The sequence below is a fragment of the Curcuma longa genome, chromosome 5, assembly GCF_044706935.1.
Source record: "Curcuma longa cultivar G26 ecotype Majalengka, Jawa Barat chromosome 5, ITB_CL_G26_1.1, whole genome shotgun sequence".
In the NCBI taxonomy this organism is placed as follows: Eukaryota; Viridiplantae; Streptophyta; class Magnoliopsida; order Zingiberales; family Zingiberaceae; genus Curcuma; species Curcuma longa.
The window spans coordinates 8,733,260-8,755,623 of NC_133865.1; the positions used below are offsets into that span (position 1 = coordinate 8,733,260).

Sequence of the window (22,364 nt, forward strand, 5' to 3'; positions counted from 1 at the left end):
ATTTTAATTTTTTAAATTATTTTTGTCAGAATTTGAGGATATTTTATTTTTTTAATGTTAAGGTCTTAATCTATTTAAATCATTATTTACTTAATTTTAAATTTTAATTTTGAATCAATAATTCGGTATTCATATTCGAATAATAAATTAATAATTATCTGCGCTGCATCACATGATATGAAAATGACCCTTCAACAACCAAAATAATATAAATTAATAATGTATTTTGTGATGCAGAATCTAAAGATCTTTTTTCCCACAAATAATGTGGATTTTTTACTATATATCCTCAACCATTTCTAATCAGATTCAGTCTTCTCATTCCATGAATATATAAAATTATTTGTATCCGCTTAAAATGCAAATTTTCACTTGTGTAGATATCATACAAATGTTTCCTTGCATAATTTTCCATGGCACAAAAGCCATCCCACTGCCCTGTCTTGTTCCTCCCAAGAATTCTCAGGAGAAGTAGAACAGCATCCAGTGAGATGTTTTCTTCTATATTTCTTCTTAATCTGAGCAAGTAGTTTCCTGTCCCTCTCTCCATTAATCTAGAACTTGCGTTCTGTTTGTGCTTCAACTTTTTGAGTTGGAAGTTGAACCACACGTTCCTATTTCTCCTCCTTATCTGTTCTAAATCCTGCAATTGTTTCCTTTGTTGTTTCCCCCCTTGCCCTGCAAAACTAGATTCACAACTCGACTTCTTTTGAATCGAATTTCTTTTCCAGTTCCTCATGGATCTTGTTTTCAGCAACTCTTCCTTTTTGCTTATTTGCTAACCGGTGCATGTATGAGATGGATTTATGATAAGTTTCTAAAAATAGGGAAAAAGTTGAGATTTTTCAGTGTTATGAAGCCTGCTTTGCTTCTTTTTTTGGCTATCTTTCTTAATCTCCCCCTGAGCGGCCTCAGTATGAATGGCTCCACCACGAGGCCTGCTACAGTGCACGTTGGTGCCATTTTTTCACACAATACCACCATTGGAAGAGTTGCCAAGGTCGCAATTGATGCTGCCGTGAGAGACGTCAATGCGGATCCAAGCATTCTCCGAGGCACCAAACTTGCTGTCGAAATGCAAGACTCCAATTGCAACAACCTCATAGGTGTTGTTCAAGGTGCGTAGCACATTGCCCGCTTGTTGAAATGCCTGAGTGAGCTCTAACAGAATGCTTTTTGGATTTGACTTGCACAGCCTTGCAGTTCATGGAGACGGACATTGTTGCGATCATTGGCCCGCAGTCGTCTGTGATTGCTCATGTCATTTCGCATGTTTCGAATGAGCTCCGAGTCCCTCTCGTGTCCTTTGCTGCAACAGATCCCACACTTAACTCTCTGCAATATCCCTTCTTTGTCCGGAGCACCCAAAGCGACCTCTTCCAAATGGCTGCTGTTGCTGATCTAGTCGATCATTATCAGTGGAACCAGGTTATAGCAATCTTCATCGATGATGGTCATGGTCGAAATGCAGTAACTTCTCTCGGAGACAAGCTTGCAGAAAAGCGCCACATGATATCAAGCAAGGCTGCATTGCGGCCCGGGGCTACATCGAGCGACATCATGGACTTGTTGGTGAAGGTTGCACTCATGGGTTCAAGGATTATTGTCCTACATGTGAGCCCAGATATCGGTATCAAAATTTTCTCCACGGCAAGATACCTCGGTATGATGTCGAATGGGTATGTTTGGATAGCAACGGATTGGCTTTCTTCTCTGTTAGATTCTTCCACGCCGTTGGATGCAACAACTATGGAGACAATGCAAGGAGTTCTTTCACTGCGCCAGCATACTGCAGATTCAAAGCTCAAGAGCATGCTAATTTCAAGATGGAGCCAACTAATCAAGAATGAAAAGGCTGAAAATTTCAAGTTGAACTCTTATGGACTGTATGCTTACGATACTGTTTGGTTGGTTTCGCATGCATTGGATGCCTTTTTCAGCGATGGAGGGAGGGTTTCATTTTCGAACGACTCGAATTTGCATGACGCAGAGGGAGGGAGCCTACATCTCGAGGCCATGAGTGTGTTTGATCAGGGACAGGTTTTGCTGGACAAGATTCTCAGCACAAGTTTTGATGGTGTAACTGGTAAAGTCCAGTTTGATCATGAAAGGAATCTGATTCAACCAGCCTATGATTTGATCAATATAGTAGGAACTGGGTGGAGAACAATTGGTTACTGGTCAAATTATTCTGGTTTGTCGATTGTATCTCCTGAAAAATTGTATGAAAAACCAGCAAATCTTTCCACTTCAAACCAACAACTGCTCAGTGTGATTTGGCCCGGCGATACGATGGCCAAACCTCGCGGATGGGTTTTCCCTAACAATGGAAACGTGCTGAGAATTGGAGTTCCAAAAAGATTTAGTTTCAGACAATTTGTTTCAGTATCATCAGATGGCAACGACATCAATGGTTTCTGCATAGACGTGTTCACTGCTGCTGTCAACTTGTTGCCTTATCCTCTTCCCTACAGATTTGTGTCCTACGGAAATGGCCATGAGAATCCCAGCTATACGAAGCTCGCTGAAATGGTTGCATTAGGTGTAAGTCTTAAGGAAAAAATGGTTCTGCAAAAACAATTCAATGAAGCACTAAGAAGAAACTGAAACTTACTGAGCATGATGAATCTTTGCTTGTTGTAGGAATTTGATGCTGCTGTTGGTGACATGAGCATAGTAACAAATCGAACTAAGATTGTTGACTTCACACAGCCATATGCTGAATCTGGGCTTGTAATAGTGACGGCCGTGAAAAAGAGCAACTCCGGCGCATGGGCTTTCTTGCAGCCGTTTACTTGGGAAATGTGGTGTGTCACAGCCTTCTCCTTACTTTTTATAGGAGCAGTGATTTGGATCCTCGAGCACAGGCTCAACGATGAATTCCGTGGCCCGCCTAGAAAACAGATAGTTACTGTGTTTTGGTAAGTGTTCATTTGCATTTTAATTCATTTGAACTTGACACCATGCGATCTGATCTCCGATTGCTTTGTATTGTAGGTTCAGCTTCTCAACTCTATTCTTTGCTCATAGTAAGAACTGAAGCCTACGTGATCTTCAGTAATTATGATTAGCAGTATTCTTGTGCTTCAAATATTATTCAGATTTCTCTCTGTAATTTGTTCACAGGGGAAAACACTGTAAGCACTACGGGGCGTATGATCCTCATAATCTGGCTCTTCGTTGTGCTAATAATTCAGTCGAGTTACACAGCGAATCTGACCTCAATTCTCACCGTCCAGCATCTGCGATCGCCAGTGACAGGCATCGACAACTTGGTTGCTAGTGATGAGCCTATAGGGTTCCAAGCCGGCTCATTTACTGAAAACTATCTTGCTGAGGAGCTTGGCATTTCGAGGTCCAGACTAATTGCTCTTGGCCCTCCTGAAGACTACGTAAGAGCACTTGAGCTTGGGCCAAACAATGGAGGTGTTGCCGCTGTGGTGGATGAGCTCCCCTATATCCAGCTCTTTCTCTCGACTCAATGCAAGTTTGCCGTCGTAGGATCAGCATTCACCCGAAACGGCTGGGGATTCGTAAGTTTTATAAGAAGTTTCAATCATCGTGTTCAGTTTTCATGAATCTTAATTAGCCTGTGTGTTTGCCATTCATCATCATCCTAGGCATTTCCGAGGGACTCTCCTTTAGCCGTCGACTTCTCTACTGCGATCCTTACGCTGTCAGAAAACGGCGATCTCCAACGAATCCACGACAAGTGGCTGAGCACGGACGCTTGCAGCTCCGACATCAACGAGCTCGATTCTGAATCCCTCCAAATAAGAAGCTTCTTGGGTCTGTTTTTGATATGTGGAGTGACCTGTGTTCTTGCTTTGCTCATATATTTCGTAACCGTGATTTGCCAATATCTTCGCCACTGTCCCTCGAAGGAGGCCAATTCTCCCGTGGTGGGAAGGTCGAGGTGCAGGCGCAGCCTGCGGAGGTTCTTCTCTTTCATTGATGAGAAGGAAGAAGATGCCAAGAACAGGTCGAAAAGAAAAAAAATGCAGCAGCAAGAAGAAAGCAGTGTGGTTGACAGTGGAAGTCTCAATACGCATAGCTCCAATCAAAGTTCTGTGGGATTTAGCTCTACCATATCTCCATAACTGTAAGTATTCAGATAGTTCAGGACAAACTTATTGAAATGGTAAGAATCGAATCTCGATGAAATCGAGACAATATCCTTTTTTATACCAACTATAACTTCTCGATGAAAGCAGTGTGGTTGACAGTTGAAGTCTCAATACGAATAGCTCCAATCAAAGTTCTGTGGGATTTAGCTCTACCATATCTCTCCATAACTGTAAGTATTCAGATAGTTCAGAACAAACTTATTGAAATGGTAAAAGTCGAATCTCGATAAAATTGAGATCATATCCTTTTTTATATCAACTATAGTTTCTCGATTTATTTTTTACAGGTAATTATGAAACTGATCGTATGAGACCGTTGAAGTGATGAATTTTATCTTACTGAAATGTAAATGTAAGTATTCATATAACACCATGTATTATGATAATTTTGCATGCTTGCTAGTAGTGTCTTACATGCTAATTATTAAAATATCTTAGGAATTTGTTTTCTTTTTTTTTCTTTTTGAAATATTTTGAAAGTTTCGGAATTATGAAATGCTTTTCAAATTGTCAAAATCCTAATGGCATGGACTCTGATCCGGCTAGTCGAAAAAAAAATAATTTAGAATATTAATTTTGATGACTTTAATGGCTAAGATATTATAAATTAGTTTTTTTAAAAAAAGAAGTATATGAAAAGGATTAAATGTTTTAACCGTTGATTCAGCCCGATCTGAGCGGACGGTCTGCCCGTTTGCTACCTCTGATCACATTTCGCACCCAATAGCCGTCTGGGTCCCATATTAGTGGGCCCCACTCTTATTAACTCCCTTTTGACACGTCCAGCGTCCACTCACCGGCCGCCGCGTGGACATCTTTCCCTCACTTCTTGTTCGTTCAGTTCACCCCTGCCCTTTCCTTCCCGACGAGTCGACGACCCGCCGCTTCCGCCATGGCGACTCGCCGGAAGCCCTCCTCGAAACCTGTAGAGATCCAGCCGCCGATCTCGGCTAAGGAAAAGAAACTGCTACCTGAGGAAGACCCGCCCCTAGCTCCGCCGAAACTTGGCATCATCGTCGCAACCGCCGCCGCGTTTTTCCTCCCATTCTTTTACCTCGTCTTCGTCCATTACCAGATCGAGCCTGAATTGCGCAGATCCATCTCCATAAGTGCCGCCATGAGCTTCGGCGCCTTCGTCGTGGCGCTGCAGATGATCCCCGTGGCGACACGCTACGTGCTGCGCCGAAATCTCTTCGGGTTTGACATCAATAAGAAGGGGACTCCGCAGGGAGCCATCAAAGTGTTGGTTTTCTCCTCCTTGCTTTCTATCTTGATTTTCTTAATTAAGCTTCGCTTACCTTGATGAAATTTTATGCCTTTTCGTTCGCCTGTTTGATGTCAATTTTGCTGATTTCTGACTTCCTGCAGGTTGATTGCATGAAATTTATTGTTAATTTCCGAGTTTATAAATACTGGCGATTAAATTCATTTCATTTTACTTAAATAAAGTCTGTGTCTTGTGTTGGGCTGACTGACTTTGTTAGACTTCAGGCTTGTAAGTTACGCCAGAGCATAATATGTCTTGAACACAATCGGGAAGTCTATGGCCTTCAAACATAGTGCAAAGATTTACTTCTTAGAACTAGTAGAGTTGCGTGCAGTTTTTTCTTTTTATCCAACTTGAAAGAGAGGATTCAATTTAACCATTATAATTCTGGGTGTTTTAGGAGAAACTGCTTTTGTCCTAGTTGACTAGCTTTGGCCATTTGAATTGAAGCTTCCCGCTCACACAAAATATTCATATCGAGGCTTTAATGTGTAGGTTTCTTATTTGTTGAGGTTGTCATAATATTTTTGTTGATAAGCAGTATGAAGTCTCCATATTATATATAAATTATTGACATTTGAATCTGCTATACATATGAATTAAGGTATCACCTAAGTATTTTGTCTTCCATGGTTAATGTTTAAGTTATTCATCAAGTTGACGCTATTTCAATTTATGCATTGAACTTGCTGACATTGTTAAGCTGCCCTATAATGGAGACAAACCATTGAGACTTTAATTATCAACATAACTAAACTGATGATCATTTACTTTGTTTTGGTTTGCCCTTCTTTTATTTGTTTCAAAAGTTGGTTCCTCTTATGCATAAATATGTAGTAATAATCTTTAGGTTGGACAATATTTGTAGATTTCAGTACAGAAATAGCTAAATAACTGAGAAAATAGGCTGATTTATTGCTGAAGAAGTGTTTTAGATTTTTATGAGTTTTTAATTATTGTTATTCTTAGTTTAATTTTAAGCTACTGAATTCAAACTTGAAATGTTTATTGTCTAGTGCTGTGGTATTTTACTTGATTAGAAATCGCTTAATATAGTTTGATTTTTTTTTTCAGTTAAACTCTCACATAAAATATTTATAAAATATCAACATATTTTCACTGGTTATTTAAAGAAGACTTCTTGCGTGAGCTTACTGAATGGACAAGATTATTTTGGAAATGTATGAATCTGTATAGTGCATTAAATATTTATGGATTTCAAGACATACTGATTCTCTTATTGATATTCCATCATATTATGCATAAAAAAATTCATAATAAACACTTTTTTTTTTCAGGCCTGAATCTTTGGGCATCGTTATTGGATTTGTCTACTTGGTTGTTGCTATATTGTTTCAGCATTTCAACTTCACATCAGACTCCAATGTATGTATATTTGTCCTATTTGAAGTTCACAAATACATGTGACGTTGCTGTGTATATGTGCATCTCTCTGTTTATTAATTTTGTGAATGACTCTTCATAAATATACCAAAAATAAACAACAAAATGGTTTGTAGGCTTTCTTTTGCTGATATAATATGATGCACTTTAAATGCTGTTGGAATACTGTCACAGTGATAAAATGGTTTACTTGAACTTTGCAAATGACAATTTTGAAAGCTGCATAATATGCACTCCTACCTTCAGTGTGGTTTAAGATTTATAAAAGATGATCTATGCCACCATTGAGATCTAGTACCTTTCCAGGTCTCTTTTGCATTAGGAAAGTTTTGTTCTCATTTCTTATCACCTTGTCAGTTGTTTGGTGATGGAGACCAGCATGGCCATGTATGCTTTCACTCCCATATTTCAACATTATGCTGTATTTTATATTTATGGATTCATCAGGAATTAAGTAGTGCGATGTAGCCTTTTGACTTACCATTCTTTTCTGATTATCTGAATGTGGTCTATTCATGGAGATGTTTTTGTGACTTGTTTCACATTCTGATTTCTGATCATTTATGTTCAAAAACATGTTATGGGCTCGGAATTGCAGATGGCTCTCTTTTCAGATAATGCAAGTGCATGACGCATTTCTTTCAGAAGTTTAACATGTGTTTATGGATTTTTAGTCACATGGTTGAACTACTTGTTCTGAATGCAGTGGCTTGTTGAATATAATGCAGCACTGGCTTCTATCTGCTTCATGATTCTTCTGGGATTTGTTGATGATGTTCTTGACCTCCCTTGGAGAGTGTATGATCTTCTGAAGGAACTTTATTGTATTTAATTCTTCTAGTATTTTCTTGTGTTACCTTTATTCTTGACAAGTTCCTGCAGCCACTTCATCTCATTCATCTGGAATCCTGCAAGCTGTTCCCTAGTTTCTATTTGAAGCTGATTCTCTTTTCTTTTCAAGAGCAGAAAATTGTTGCTACCCTCATTTGCAACTCTTCCCTTGTTAATGGCATATGCTGGGCATACTACCATCATCATACCAAAGCCACTTATTCAATATGTTGGAGTAGCTGTTCTTGATTTAGGTACTTTTTTGTTGGACATTAAACACATTAAGTTTTTGCGTACACTGTCTGTCCAGAGGATATTAGTTTTGATTTTTGTGTTCACTGCAGATACTGTAGTTTGCATGGCATTTAGTGCCACAGTTCTCAATCCAAAAATGAATATGGTTTTAACAATTATCATTTCTCTTGTTGCATTTAGTTATCATGTCAATAGAAATATTTATACACACACGTAAGCGGATGAATCTTGGGAATGAACAGAGATAGATACCTTATGCATGATGGCAGCATCTCCATTACTGTTTTTTAGTAAAACAGTAAAAGGAACTTCAGCATAGAATAACTTGACTAATCCTCATTTTACTTGCTAAAAGGAAGTAAGTCAACTACAAGGAAGTCTTACTTGCTGAACACGCCATGCATATGATTCTGCATTCATTTAATCTCCTTTAACGATTTTGAATATTTTTTTTATCAAACAAGAAACAAACGTTGGATTTACCACTAAACATTTCTTTTTATTCCAGATATTTTCTAATATATTTTGGGAATGGAATCTAATTATCATTCCATTCAATTCCAATTTTATTCCCGTTCCATTCCCTCTTACCTAAACATATATGTTTGGTACAGTGGAATGCATTCAGGATTGAATAGAATAGAAATCAGTATAGAATGGAATTGATTCTCTTCCTATCTTTGGTTTCAATATTCCAATAAACATTGAAATGATTTTGGGTAATTAAAGGAGAGTTATGTAAATATGAGATACACACATACCCTTTTTTCTAAGAGAAAATAAGGGGAAATGGATGATTTAGTATTTGAACTTGGAATTAAAATTCGTCTACTTTAGGCCTTCTTTCCTACAAAGGAAAGAAATAGGTAGGGAAAAAAGAGGGTAGAGAAAAAAAAGTCACGGAAAAATTCTGAAATATTTTTAAGGAGAAAATTTTGAAACTTTATTTGTCAAAGATAAGAAAAATATATATTTAAAAAGAAATAAATTTATTTTTTTAGGCTTAAATTTGAGCTTCATTCCATATGTGAGTGCAATTTCTGCTCGGAAGAAATATAGAGGAAAATTGAAGAAAGATCACCCACCCTAATTTTTTCCATCAATATAAACAGAGGGAGCTTATTTCTCTTTTGGTTTCTGTCTTTTATAGGAAGCGCACCTTAAGAATGAACAATTCCATTCCACATTTTCAAATAGAAGACACAGGATTGAAATCCAAAGTGCAATGGCGATTCTGTTCCTCTTTTGATTTCAACATACTAAACATGCCACAACTGTTATTCTGTTGTCCAAATATAGTTCTATATGGGCTCCTAAGTATAAGATTGCTAATGTTGTAAGTTTAATTCTGATGAGGTATAATTTTAACTTTAATGGGCTCACAATGAAAGGTTGCCAAATCCTGAAACACTAATTTCAACCATATTAACTTGTTTAATCTTGAATTTTTCAACAAAGATATTTTCTCACAATAGTTATTTCAATCTGGTTATGCATGGTGTCTTTTGGGTTCTGTGGCAAACTTTGTTGTTTTTCTTTCTTAAATGATTGTACGCTGCATCTATCTCAAGATCAATTCATGGCTTTGCTCTTTTTTCTTGTATATTTGTGTTGAAGAACAGGTTGGATTTACAAACTATATATGGGCATGCTAGCAGTCTTTTGCACAAACTCCATTAACATCCATGCTGGTTTAAATGGCCTGGAAGCTGGGCAGACTGTCGTAATTTCCGCTGCAGTAAGAAGGCTATAGACATCATATTTCTTCTATATGTTTCATTTTGGATGAAACTAATAATACTTAGTCCAATTATAGGTCTTAATTCATAATGTGATGCAAATTGGTGCATCTACAGACCCAGAATATCAGCAGGCTCATGCATTTTCTATTTATCTTGTCCTTCCCTTACTGACTACTTCATTGGCTCTACTTTCATATAACTGGTAATCATAATCAGCTCAGCAATTGGTTATGGTATTCTTTACAAAACATTTGCATTGCTTGGTGTTCTGAAGTTTATACAAAGATGCAAGTATTTCTATTTGTATGCTAGGTATCCTTCATCAGTCTTTGTTGGTGATACCTACACCTACTTTGCTGGAATGGCTTTGGCTGTAGTTGGAATTCTTGGCCATTTCAGGTAAGTTCAATTCTTTCATTTACTTTCTCTCGTTATAACAACTGTAAATTCTTGTCCCTACTTGTCTATAAACTTCATAATATTTCTCTATGCTGTAAATAATGGTCTCTATCTAACGAACTTTATGTGGGCTATTAGTTTTAATAAAACAAATTTAGTTGCCCTTAGTTCATTAGTGTACGTCCAGAACATAAAGAAGGCAATTGGCAACACTAGCAGAAAACAAATTAACTATCATGACGCCTGTAGACATTTCGATCTCCATGTTGGATGCAAATATTTGTAGACACCTGATGACTGATTCTGAGCAATGGAGGCCTTAGCATCAACTTGAAATCTGTATTTTGGCATATGAACACTATTTCTTCAGACCAGTAAAACATAACATCTCTGTTCTTGGAGTTCACGATCTATAGAAAGGAGAGATATAGCCGGTGGAAGATCTTTGTTGCTGAGTGTGATTTGAGATGCAGTCAGAGGAAAGGAAGAATCATCCACACTTGTCATTTTTCTCTCTACTTCAATGCCAGTTTGGAAACTAATGATAAAGACAAGTACGGTTTGGATGGTGTCTATTCTATCGAATCATGACGGGATTACTTGTGATCTTCTATAGTTGTTGAAGTGTTTGCATGATATTATGCCAGTAAAAGCATCCAAATGCATGGCTATACTTTTGTGTATTTTACATGCGCGTGGCTGTAAACTCTTATCAACTATCCATGCTAAGCCACTGTCGTTTCTCTGCAGTGAGACACTTCTGCTCTTCTTCTTGCCTCAAGTTTTGAATTTCCTGTACTCCTGTCCTCAGGTTGGTTGGTTTAACCTCCCTCCCTGTGATTAATTTCACTGACAATTATCCATTTTATTTTTTATTCTTTTCATCATCATTGCAGCTTTTTAAGATAATTCCTTGTCCAAGGCATCGCCTACCAAAGTAGGTTCATGCTAGATTCTTGCTACAATGATGTTACAATCTTTACCAACCTTCTTGACATTGCAAGTTGTGTTCTTCCAGATTTGATCCTCAAACAGGACTATTGACTGGGACAAAGGATGGGACCTTAGTAAACCTGTTCCTTAGATTGTTCGGCCGGTGCACCGAAAAGATGCTATGCATTAGACTTCTTATTTTCCAGGTGAGTTTGTAGTAATTACTTCTTCACCTTGCATGCCTACCAATGTAATCAATACTGCGAACTCGTTCTCGACGCAGGCTTTGTCATGCCTTTTCTGTTTCCTGCTGAGGCATTTTCTTGCTGGATGGTACAAATGAGATGAGAACAATGGTGGAGCCAACCCGGGTGATCTACCCGGGCTGATCCCAAGCCGTGGGCTACAAACGACGATGTTGATGCTGCTATCCGGACTAATCTTCCTCTTTTCTCTGTTCTCCAGTAGTAAATCAAAATTTACCTCCTTTGTAATGTCGTTGAGCCCCCGGGCTACAGCCCGGGTAGACATGAATGTGGCTCCGCCCTTGTTGAGAACACCGAACTTGGAAAATCTACCGTTGTTTACTCACATCTCGGCGGGTAGATTACTCGAGGCAACTTTTTTTGAGACTCATAAATTATATCTTCTTCTTCTTGCTGAGGAAAATGATAAGATTTATGGTTGGTACTTAACCACTTACCAGTGTAAAACAAATTCTAATATCGACTGTATTCAAGTTGAATAGAATCATTCCACTTCACTTTTGCAAGATTTTGTGCACTTGTCTAATGCTGTCTGAATTAGATGATTCATCAATAAAATTTCTGGTTTCTGAAACTTGTAGCTGGACTTTGTAGAAACAATTCAAGATAAGCACTTGATCATCTCAAACTCGAAGAATGCATTGCAAGATAAAGTTAGAGGAAGGAACTATACTCTCTTCCTCAAGTCCATTTTCGCTCATTTTGTTTCTTTGGGCAGATCGATGTGAAAAAAATAAATATTACATTTATTTCATAGGAAATGATTTTATCAGTGTAAATTAATTTTCTGTATATTTTTTTTTTCATGTTTGACTGCTAGATAAGGAAACATTCTCTTTCCTTTTTTTTTTTCATGTTCTAGCAAATTTGGCAACGGCAAAATTCTAAGCGAATGCCTAGTTGCAGATAACGCAGCTCGAGGGATGGCGACGGCATGCGTCGGCGGCAGCGCTGCGTCCACGTCCCTCTCGCGCTCCGCCCTCTGCCTCGGCCGGCTTCCCCTCGCATATCGCTTCCCCTCTTTTCCCCCTTCCTGCTCCGACCTTTCTCTCCCATTCGAGCGGCGTCAAGAAGCCCCGGGGTCGCTGGCTCCCGCCGCCGCGCCGATAAAAATCCCGAATCAGGAGCTAGAAAGTCGATCTTCCCGGAGGAAGATTTCGTGGTTGCCAGTTTCTACAAGTTCGCCGCCATCGAAGATCCCGAGGCTGTGGTTGCTAAGCACCTCGATTTCATCCAGGTCTTGTTCTTTACTAAACATTTCCTTGATATGTTTTTATAGTCTGAATTAGAATACACTAACCCTACACAATGAAAAGCCAGTCGTTTATTATGATATAGAGAGAATGCTAAATACCCAATGACATCGCCTTTATGGTACCAGGAACGGGATATTCACGGTCGCATATACATCAACGAGCAAGGAATTAATGCGCAGGTACCTTTTACATAATTTTTTTGGCATATAAGAACGATGTAAATCTAGAGCATCTGTATGACTGAAAAATATCTGTTATTATTCTCTTGTGAGCTGCGTTATTACTCGAAGTACATAGGGTATGAACATGTAATTGAGAGGAAACGCCATATCTTAGATTATTGTTCATGGAATTCTCTGCCTGTGTCACCTTACGTTTTCTGAAAGTGGACAAGGGAATGTAGTTTAAAAAGTAAATTGATCAGAAAACATTTTATTTATAATGGGCCATTCTGCATTCAAATATCCTCCCGCCGCTCTGATGAATGCCTCCATGGCATTGACTGGTCAGAAACTTCGTTCATGGGTTTGGGAAAGTGATAAAATGTGTTTTGGTTAGATCAATGCAAAAGAATGCAACTACTATATACCTGATTCACAAATACATGACAATTGCTCAGAGAAAACAGCCAGTCAAATTTCTTACTAGTTTACCATGGTCTCAACCTAAAATATATATTCCCCCTATTTCTTAATCCAAAACTGAATAAAAAACTGATGAACCAGATTTTTCAGTTTGGTTCAATGCAGTGCATTGCTTTGATTTGTGAATGCAACAAAGACAACAATAACACATGATTTGCCAGCATGCAAAAAATTTTACATTCAATAACAATTTGAAGTGTTTTCAAGCTGACTCTTTTACTTTTTACTCATCTTAAGCTCTTGTTGGATCGTCAACATACTATTTTTGCAGTATAGTGGTCCAAATGGAGATGTTCTGGAATACACAGATTGGGTTAAGAAAGATCATAGATTTTCAGATCTATTGGTCCAGGTTTCACCAGCTTGTAATGGCCATGCTTTCCCTCGATTGAAATTGCGATACAAACCATCACTTGTACAGGCAAGCAATTTTTTTCTCTAGATTTGTCTTTTGATTTGCTTTGCCACACAATATTCTTAATCTGTAAGGTGTCTCTGATATTTAAATTTTCTCATTTATTAATAAAAACAATGCTCTGTGATTTTTTTGTAATCTATTGGAAATTTGATTACCCCATTAATTTAATTTGAAATTTTTTGCTCTCTCTTTGGGTCTTTATATTGTAACAGAAAATTCAACTCCATAATGCAGTTATCTCCTAATGAAAATTTTTTCTTCTAGATTTCTGCAATATATTTTAGAAGTTTCACTTTTGACCAAGCAACTTGTAGTAAGCTGTAGTATTCAACTTATTTATATTCTAACCTTTCCCCCCTAAATATCTAATATTTCTTTAGATGGAAGGTGGCACTGCCCATCTTCCTCTAGTAGATGATGCTATGAGAGCTCACCCATTGACTCCATCTGAGTGGAAGGAAAGACTGCAAGCTATGGATGATTTTGGCATATCAACAAGCAAAGTGGATAACCACGGATCTGGTAGGCAATGCCTACTTCTGGATGTGAGAAATGGTAACTCTTATTCATTGTTGTGCACACTTAAAACATTCCAATCACATAACTTGTGTCTCAGATTAAGTAGGATGTCATCTATGCACAAAACTGAGCTGTAAGATATGATGCTCTGAACGATTTAAAGTTGATATAAAAAGTTGAGTACGACATCAACAAATAAACGACACCCACTTATCAAACACTTAATGTTTTGAGAAGCTTTGAATTGCTTTAATGGTGAAAATTATAAGGTTTTCTTACCTTAGGTAGTCCCATCTACTTGTACATATATTTATTTTAAAACTTTATGCATTACACTCTATACTATATGATATTTACAATTAGTTACCTTGGTCCATAATCCTCACCCTTAACCTAATTCAAATGTATTGTGGAAATTCAACTTGTTACAAATATATTTGATTCTATGATTCTTTGATGATTTGATTAGCAAACTACCAACTTATCATTGAAGTCAAAATGAATGAGAATTTTATTGGATTATATCTTCTATGTATTGGAGGTGATATCAATTTCAATATGTTCTGGTACTCATGAAACATCAGATTCAAGATTATTTGTGTGGCGGATTGATTATCATAATACAATTTTATAAACTTTATTGGAAGTATGTCCCAACTTGATTATCAATTATTTGATGACTTTGATCCAAATGATCTCACATGTTACTGGAGTCATAATTTTATCTACACTTGATTCTTGTTCTTATAGGAAATTAGATTATCTCGTAAAAAACTATGGTAGTATGGTGCAGAACATTTATCTATTAAAGAACTTTTCTAATCAATGTCAATATACCTCATAGCTTGAGACAAAAGATCTTGCCCTAGAGCATTCTTACGGTATTATAGAATCTTCAAGGTTGCCTGATAATAGTGATTATGATAATCATACTAACTGCAAAGGAGATGTCATACTTTATAATTCTTTGCTAATTCAATTTCTCTATTGGCCTTTTTGTACTTCAGAATCTGATAGAATCTTAGCTGTTTGATCTCCAACACATAAGCCTCTTCAAGCATATCAACTACATACTTCCTTTGAGAGTTGTTAATGCCTCCCCTAAGAGGTCAACCTTCATGCCAAATAAGTACTTGAGATATGTTATGTCTTTGGCCTGAGAATGCTAATAGAGGTACTCCTTGGTCATGTTATGCTAATGGAATCATGATGATGTTGCCTACCGAGACAATAAGGATTCGGGCATCTTCTGACTAAAAGGTGAGGTATTAGTGATCTATCAAGCTCTTGGTCATTTCAAGCTAAAAAAGTGCATAGCTAACTTTTTTTCAAATTAAGCCCCTGAAGATTGTGCCGGTTCGTGCAAAGAATTTTTTAGCTTGCACACTAGGTCAAAATTTCCTCCATGATGCTTCGTCATATTAGACTTTCTTAGTAAGACTACCATGAATGAAGATGTTCTTATTGCGAAGTTGATGAAAGGGTCAATGTAACACAGTTGCCACTTGAGAAAAAGGCGATCAAAAGTAATTTTGGCCACAGGAAACAATAATAGTATCCTAAAGAAAGTGTTGTGTAAGGAACTTGTCCATGAAAAGCAATGGATGCCCGCATTGTTCAAACAATAACAACACAGTTTGGGATTAAGACAGCCTGGTGTGTAATTTAAGAATTTTGCCTTTTCCCTTCCATTGTGTATGACCATTTATGGAATTTCTCTCTTCTAATTTCATAGAATGCTGTTTATATATTTGTGATCCATATCTTTTTTTGCTTTTTGCATGCTTGCTTATTTTTTTCATGCCATCTGGATTTGTCACATCTATGCAGGCTATGAGTGGGATGTTGGTCATTTCCAAGGAGCACAAAGACCTAATGTCGACTGTTTTAGAAGCACATCTTTTGGACTCTCAAATGTGGAGGTATGTTCGCCTTTTGGCTAATACATTTATCTTAGTTTAGTTCCAGAACTGGCCAAATGTTAGCATAGTTACCTTCAGAAAACAAAACAATTTTGTCATTGTTTGGTTAATCTGTACACCGCCCCCCCCCCCCGCCACCCCCACAAGTTAATCTGATAGCATTAAGCATTTCAAATGACCGTAGTTGCTTTCTAATGGCAGCACCGAGCATACAATCAATTTTTTAGTGTGTCTTACCTAATGTAGATATTTCTACTGAAAATTTGTTAGCCACCTTATTTAATTGGATTTATTGCCTCAAAAGATAAAAGGACAAATGCCTTAAAAAGTTCCTATTTTTCTAAATTGGCCTGCATCAATTTTTTACAAAAATGGAGAGAAATTATCTTAGGGGTATATTTTGTTTTTTGAAAAGGGATCCTTGTCAGAGCATTTTAGAAAAATATGGTCTTGTTAAGACATTTGCCCAAGATAAAGCAGCTTTTGCGTAAATCTTGTTTTGTTTTTATCTTCATCTTCACAAATATATTATTGATTTACTTTCGTGTTACAATTACAATTCTCGCTTGGACCACCCATCAATCTTCCCAAACCAAGCAAAAGACACAACATGAATGAGAAACTCCCTAAATATCTTCTCAATTACTAATCTCCATGTTGATAATCTTCATTAAAAGTGATGGAAAAAAATAGTAGGGTTTGATGATATTACACACGGACATGAGATCCATATAAAAACCTTCCTTATCTGCCCTGCTTAGAGAGTGATGATGTGGTCTGTAGGAAATACTTAGAACTTCATACACAACTGCATATTTAAGACCTAAGTGCATATTTATTTGCACCTGTATAGACAAATTATAAAGAAAATGCAGATAATGTATGTAAATCGCTGCTGCTTTATCCCTTTGGTAGTTCTATTCTCCATTTTTCAAACTCATTTTGCATCTTCTGCATCCAGGCAGCCTCCGATCCTTTAGCTAAAATCGACATGGAAAACACTGATATACTGATGTATTGTACTGGTGGCATAAGATGTGATGTGTATTCCACAATTCTTAGGTACCATATTGTTCTTGCTTGCACTGCTCATATGAAAACACACAACCTTCTTGAGTTCCGACTATTCTCATAGGTCTCCTCATTTATCTGACTTCTTATTTCATATTGCAGACAGAAGGGTTTTCAAAATTTATACACTTTAAGTGGTGGAGTCTCAAATTATCTCAAGAGTGAAGGTTCAGCTGGATGGATCGGTAACCTTTTTGTCTTTGATGAACGGCTGTCCTTACCTCCTTCCATCTACAAACCAGGGTTCAGTGAAAGTGCCTTTGCAAAACCTGAACTGGTGCATGGAAATAGTGGATTTGCCAGGTGTTATGTATGTGGATCAAAGTTGCTGGAATATCGACACCGCAACTGTGCAAACCTCGACTGCAACCGGCTCTTTTTGTCAGTACCTTCTGACCCAACCTGGCTTGTTTACAAAAATTATAAGTACCATGCCTTGATTGCAGGCCTTCGCTTTTCAGGTCATGTAGTATTTGTGTGTCACAACTTAGTGGGTGTTGTTGTTTAGACTGCACATGCGCCCCTCGACTTAGACCTGTACTTCCTGGCCACCAGAGATACCAGAAGTGGCACATGTATCGCAGCTGTGAGTAGCAAAGGAAGATACAAGTATCTGTTTTTCGTTTCATTGAACAGTTTCAAGCCTACCTTCTTTTACTAAAGCAGTACAAATTGTCACAAAGGTTATATGAAGTAAGACAAAGGTATCATAGCGGTTACACGCTTCAAAACTTTGAATATGCAACCGATAATGTTTCTGATACTATTCCGGAAATTTAGCTATCCATGACCATTATTTGTTGCACTGGTTAATGTTCGACCCAGTTGTTGTAAGCCGTTGCACTAGGATTGATAACTTATGTTTGTTTCTCAGAAACAGTTGCATCAAGGCTCTCAACCATTTTCAGAAGAGCAGGTGATGGATGCTTAGCGGAAGGAAGAAAGGCAACAAAGGTTGTAAGGTGCAAAGTTCATTAGGTAGAGTACAATGGATACGGTCTCTTTTCTTTCTTAATTATCTCTCACTTTCTGTGTTATGGAAGATCACTTGCACAAATAATGGTATTCAAATCAGCTGCTTTGTCAATGGTTCCAGTGTTGATCAGTATTCATTGGTATGATTGTAACTCATACCATCAGCTATTTAACGATAGGGTGTATGCTTGAGTTCTATATATGATGTGTTAGTTTATGGGAAAAACCAATAACAATACAAAAATTTTGTACTTCTCTACGTAGTATCTGAGCGGGGTATAACTGAGTTAGTTACGACGCAGTAGTCTTGCAGAAGATGAGCATGGTTTCTGTTAATACTTAATATCCTTAAAGGAAGGTCATGAGTTTGACTGCTGCTGGGTTACGGTTCATAAGCAACCTTGCAATGTGCAGAGATGGCCTATATGCATGTCACCTGTGACTTTGATTCTTTTTGCTGCAGATGGGAAGAAGATGGCATTGGACGATCTGTCAAAGGGATTGGTCGCCGCCAAGATGAAGAACAAGCAGCATTATGTCAACCTAAAAGGAAGAATCAAATTTGTTATTGGATCCTGCTTCATCCTGGACCGCTGGATGCGTTGACCAATCCACTCACGAATCGCAAAGCAGCCGCGTGGAATGCACGGCGGCGCAACCGCCTTCGTCGAAATCGAGCATCCTGTTTTAAATTACGCTCCAATCCTGGCCGTCCTCTCAGTCGGCGTGTTCTCCTCGCCGTCCAAGTAAGAATAAAGAAAAAATATTTAGAGCTCTGGAAATTAAAGCGAGTCGTAGATCGAAATCACGCGAACGCGAAGCGGCGGCCGTCACCATCTTCGGAGATCCGTCTTTGCCTTTCGAGGGTTCGAATTCGCTTCCGCGGATCCAAGACTGCCTCCTTGATTTCCCTTTAGAAGGTTTTCCTCGAGTTTCAATCTTGCTGGTTCGTTGTCCTGTTTGATCCTCGTCGTTCGGCCTGGATTTGCCCCAAAATGGGCGGAGTTTTCTATATATTTGTTTTCCTTCCATAAATTTCTGTTTTTTTTCTTATGTTTTATGTAAGAATCGCTGCTATTCATATTCCTATTCTGTTTATATTGAGTTTTCCACGATCTGTTTCTTATTTTTAGTTAATTGTTTAGGAAATGTCGGAGACCAGGAAACGAGCTCTTCTGCTGACGGATAATGTCTTCATCCCTGTCAATGTAGTGCTCGCTTCTGTAAGTGATTCGAGTCTCGGGTTCGATTTGGTTGCTCGAGACGACGTGCTCGTCATAACCCTAGCGGCCTCGTTGGGTAAATTGTTATTTCTTTCGTTCTTTCTTTCTTTTTTGGGATTGATTGTTTTCCTTGCGGCATTGCAATTGCCCAATTCTTGTATTTAGGGATTCATATGGTTTAGAATTGAACCATCTGTAGACACATTAATCATCACTTTACCTGTTCTATCTTATTCTAAATTTAGACGGCATGGTTCTAAGTGATCTTGTAACGACGTGGAATGATAATTAATTATGATACAATGATTGATTGCAGGAGGAAAGTTACCCATGGAGTCTGGTTCGCTTGATTTGGTTGTGTCAGTCTCTGAATCACCTGAACTCGTTGATGAAAAATGGGTCGAGGAGATCTCTAGAGTGCTTAAACCTGGTGGAGCTGTTTTAGTACAGGCTTTTTATGATCAGAGTGAATATAAGGTAAGAATTCATAGATGATGGAATGTGGTGCGCCTTTTGTCTTAAAAAGCTAGAGTGGATGTTTATGTTGTTGCTTCTGTTGCAGCAAACCTCCACAATTGAGCGAAAGCTGTTGATGGCAGGATTTTTAGAAGTACAAGCTTTGGAAGTAAAATCTTTTCTACCCAATGAACAGCTTCAATCATTTAGTGTAAGTTCAAATTTTCAACTCAACTTATACCCTGAGGCATCTTCCTTTTATATGTTAGGATCCATGTATTGGCAAGAACAGAGTAACATAATTGTAACCTTACTAATCGTTTAATGACAACAAATTGAAATTAGATACATATTACTATTGCTGAGAGACAGATATTCCTGAAACAGCCATTTAATTTAAGAACTGCCGAAGGTTTTCATTTATGGAGGCCTAACACTATACTTGATTAGTCTGTCAAAGCATAGCTTGAGTATGTCTTACCTCGCATATTCATATTATTGAGTCACTTAAGTCTTTGCAACCTCTCATGACCTTCGTGGGCTTAAGGATTGTAATTTGTCGATGGATTCATGTCTTGTAGTTGTTGATGGATATGAGGCAATATTTTACATTAATCTGCTGTAGTATATGTTTTATATTTAACTTGACTACTTAAAATTAATAATTGTGCATATTGGTTGTATTGACTAGTACTTGCACCAGTTCAGATTCATTGCATAGGAGAGAGAGCTGCGTTGTGCAGTTACTGCTGTTACTCGCTTGGTTCAGACCCTTGCTGAGTGGTTGTAATGTCAATGTGCTCTGGTATTTAATTCTGATCTACCTGGTACAACTAATCCACCCGTGCATACTGGTTGTGTTGGTCAATGACTAGAATATAGCATAATATGAAAAAAAAAAATTGAACATATTGAAGTGACTGAAAATTCTTTGATTTTTTTTGGTAGATAATTGTTGATTCCAAAGGATTATATATGCCCACTTTTATCTTCATTGCTATTAACAAATTGATGCGCATGCAGATCAAGATAAAATGGAATCTTGAGTTGTGGCACTTATATTTGAGTTTGAGTTTCATCATTTATTGTTGATTTTAAAAAGGATACTTGCCACTCACTGTTGTCTTTCTTGTTGTTGACAATTTGATGCAGATCAAGGGGAAAAAGGCCTCTTGGTCAGTGGGTTCATCATTCTCCCTAAAGAAAACAGTTCCAAAAATTCAAATCGATGATGACTCAGATCTAATTGATGAGGATAATCTTTTATCGGAGGAGGACTTGAAGAAACCACAGTTGGCTCAAGGTTAGCTATATTGGTCTATAATACTCATGCTGTCTTTATTTTACAGTAGGGTTGCCAAAGTTTGGCTTATGATTGATTTACCCAATGCAGTAGGAGATTGTGAAGTTGGGAAGACGAGGAAAGCCTGCAAGAACTGCGTTTGTGGTCGGGCAGAGGAAGAAGCAAAAGTGCTGAAGCTGGGTCTGACCACTGACCAGATAAATAACCCTCAATCAGCATGTGGCAATGTAAACATTTGTTCACATTCTCAGAACTTCTTTGACGCCTCTCAAAATTTCCCACTTTTCCTTTTGATAACCTTTTGCAATTGTACAGTGTGGTCTTGGCGATGCATTTCGCTGTGGCACATGTCCGTACAAAGGCCTTCCTCCTTTCAAACTTGGTGAAAAGGTGAAGTCTGGAGCTTTCTGGGTTTTTTACTTGGTCCAAATTTGTCATCCCTCTCTGAAACGTGAACTCATGCTCATTGCTTTGTGTTATTTCAGGTATCTCTATCAACAAATTTCCTAGCTGCTGATATTTGAGTGGTGAGAAGCATGACCTATTCTTTGTAATCTCCAGTGAAGGCCATAGATAAGTTAGCTTTCAGATCTCTGAAACTAGTCATTTTGAAATGATTCTGTTGAACAGTCGCAGTCGCATACAAATTGGATGGTTTTTGTGTGTCATGAAATATATACAAAAAAGTAAAGAAAAAGTCTTGGATCATGTCTTGAGTTGTTTGCATGATGTTACCGTCATTCAGTCATGTGAGTTTGCTCATGTAGTTTTGGTGAAACAAGCATAGTGTGAACTTTGTCATGCAACTTGCAATGTCTTAATTTCAAGTGGCATTTTTCTGCTGTAAGTTTAACCATTTCTCGTCCTGTTAATATTATTGCAATCACGTCACCATTTCGCCCAAACCATGCACTACCAACCTCTTCTTTTGGGCATTTGTTGTGATTTGCTCAAACAATTGATTCCTCCATTGTGTAATGAAAGCCACGAGGCCAATGAATTGGAGTAATAATGAGGCATAATTGAGTTGGTTACGACGCAGCAGATTTGTAAAAGAGGACAAGGTAATATTTTTCTGCGTCGTGATCAATTGTAGTTTCTCGATTTACATCTTCACAAATAGTCGTAGGGTCAATCGTGTGAGACCGTTAAGTACGAATTCTACCTTTTTGCAGAAGAAAAGAGTAATAATGAGTCAAGAATATGAACTCTAATATATAGGCGCTCAAGAAGACAGAGAACACAGAGTCCTTCCCTTCAATGTTATATACATGACATTAGTTAGAGCACAATTTATTCGTGCAGTAGTGCAATCTTTTTTTCTGTAAAAGGTGGAATCCGCCATCTTAGCGG

General features: G+C 37.9%; 4 protein-coding genes across 4 annotated transcripts; all 4 read left to right on the forward strand.

Annotated features, from left to right (window-relative positions):
- The first annotated feature begins 355 nt into the window (after nucleotides 1-355).
- On the forward strand, nucleotides 356-4,309 carry LOC141829326 (glutamate receptor 3.1-like). Its single transcript, XM_074716779.1, has 6 exons — nucleotides 356-1,118; nucleotides 1,196-2,544; nucleotides 2,644-2,921; nucleotides 2,998-3,029; nucleotides 3,127-3,533; nucleotides 3,621-4,309. Exons 1-6 carry the CDS (start codon nucleotides 794-796, stop codon nucleotides 4,098-4,100), a joined length of 2,871 nt encoding a protein of 956 aa, XP_074572880.1. The 5' UTR covers nucleotides 356-793; the 3' UTR covers nucleotides 4,101-4,309.
- Nucleotides 4,310-4,973: 664 nt separating this feature from the next.
- LOC141829260 (uncharacterized) lies at nucleotides 4,974-11,730 on the forward strand. Its single transcript, XM_074716697.1, has 11 exons — nucleotides 4,974-5,369; nucleotides 6,693-6,780; nucleotides 7,505-7,596; nucleotides 7,765-7,883; nucleotides 9,507-9,622; nucleotides 9,701-9,828; nucleotides 9,939-10,025; nucleotides 10,776-10,836; nucleotides 10,922-10,962; nucleotides 11,044-11,164; nucleotides 11,242-11,730. The coding sequence occupies exons 1-11, from the start codon at nucleotides 5,020-5,022 to the stop codon at nucleotides 11,299-11,301; spliced, it is 1,263 nt and encodes a 420-aa protein (XP_074572798.1). The 5' UTR covers nucleotides 4,974-5,019; the 3' UTR covers nucleotides 11,302-11,730.
- Nucleotides 11,731-12,147: 417 nt separating this feature from the next.
- Nucleotides 12,148-18,141, forward strand: LOC141829692 (rhodanese-like domain-containing protein 8, chloroplastic). The gene is given in 10 exon segments (XM_074717214.1): nucleotides 12,148-12,253; nucleotides 12,256-12,461; nucleotides 12,606-12,659; nucleotides 13,396-13,545; nucleotides 13,923-14,097; nucleotides 15,892-15,983; nucleotides 16,945-17,045; nucleotides 17,157-17,435; nucleotides 17,516-17,758; nucleotides 17,929-18,141. Coding segments are annotated over 9 exon segments (1,296 nt in total). The 3' UTR covers nucleotides 17,649-17,758; nucleotides 17,929-18,141.
- Nucleotides 18,142-18,827: 686 nt separating this feature from the next.
- On the forward strand, nucleotides 18,828-21,719 carry LOC141829283 (anamorsin homolog). Its single transcript, XM_074716721.1, has 8 exons — nucleotides 18,828-18,949; nucleotides 19,175-19,328; nucleotides 19,569-19,729; nucleotides 19,815-19,919; nucleotides 20,861-21,011; nucleotides 21,102-21,238; nucleotides 21,327-21,401; nucleotides 21,497-21,719. Exons 2-8 carry the CDS (start codon nucleotides 19,178-19,180, stop codon nucleotides 21,533-21,535), a joined length of 819 nt encoding a protein of 272 aa, XP_074572822.1. The 5' UTR covers nucleotides 18,828-18,949; nucleotides 19,175-19,177; the 3' UTR covers nucleotides 21,536-21,719.
- The last annotated feature ends 645 nt before the right edge of the window (nucleotides 21,720-22,364 follow it).

What these genes read in the sequence shown, in the direction of transcription:
- LOC141829326 (XM_074716779.1), top strand. Translation starts at nt 794, where the DNA reads ATGAGATGGATTTATGATAAGTTTCTAAAAATAGGGAAAAAGTTGAGA. An exon ending in CAGATAGTTACTGTGTTTTG is followed by an intron (nt 2,922 to 2,997) that starts GTAAGTGTTCAT and finishes TTTGTATTGTAG; the next exon opens with GTTCAGCTTCTCAACTCTAT. An exon ending in AACTCTATTCTTTGCTCATA is followed by an intron (nt 3,030 to 3,126) that starts GTAAGAACTGAA and finishes ATTTGTTCACAG; the next exon opens with GGGAAAACACTGTAAGCACT.
- LOC141829260 (XM_074716697.1), top strand. Translation starts at nt 5,020, where the DNA reads ATGGCGACTCGCCGGAAGCCCTCCTCGAAACCTGTAGAGATCCAGCCG. An exon ending in GCTCTACTTTCATATAACTG is followed by an intron (nt 9,829 to 9,938) that starts GTAATCATAATC and finishes TTTGTATGCTAG; the next exon opens with GTATCCTTCATCAGTCTTTG. An exon ending in GGAATTCTTGGCCATTTCAG is followed by an intron (nt 10,026 to 10,775) that starts GTAAGTTCAATT and finishes GTTTCTCTGCAG; the next exon opens with TGAGACACTTCTGCTCTTCT.
- LOC141829283 (XM_074716721.1), top strand. Translation starts at nt 19,178, where the DNA reads ATGTCGGAGACCAGGAAACGAGCTCTTCTGCTGACGGATAATGTCTTC. An exon ending in AACAGCTTCAATCATTTAGT is followed by an intron (nt 19,920 to 20,860) that starts GTAAGTTCAAAT and finishes AATTTGATGCAG; the next exon opens with ATCAAGGGGAAAAAGGCCTC. An exon ending in GAAACCACAGTTGGCTCAAG is followed by an intron (nt 21,012 to 21,101) that starts GTTAGCTATATT and finishes TACCCAATGCAG; the next exon opens with TAGGAGATTGTGAAGTTGGG.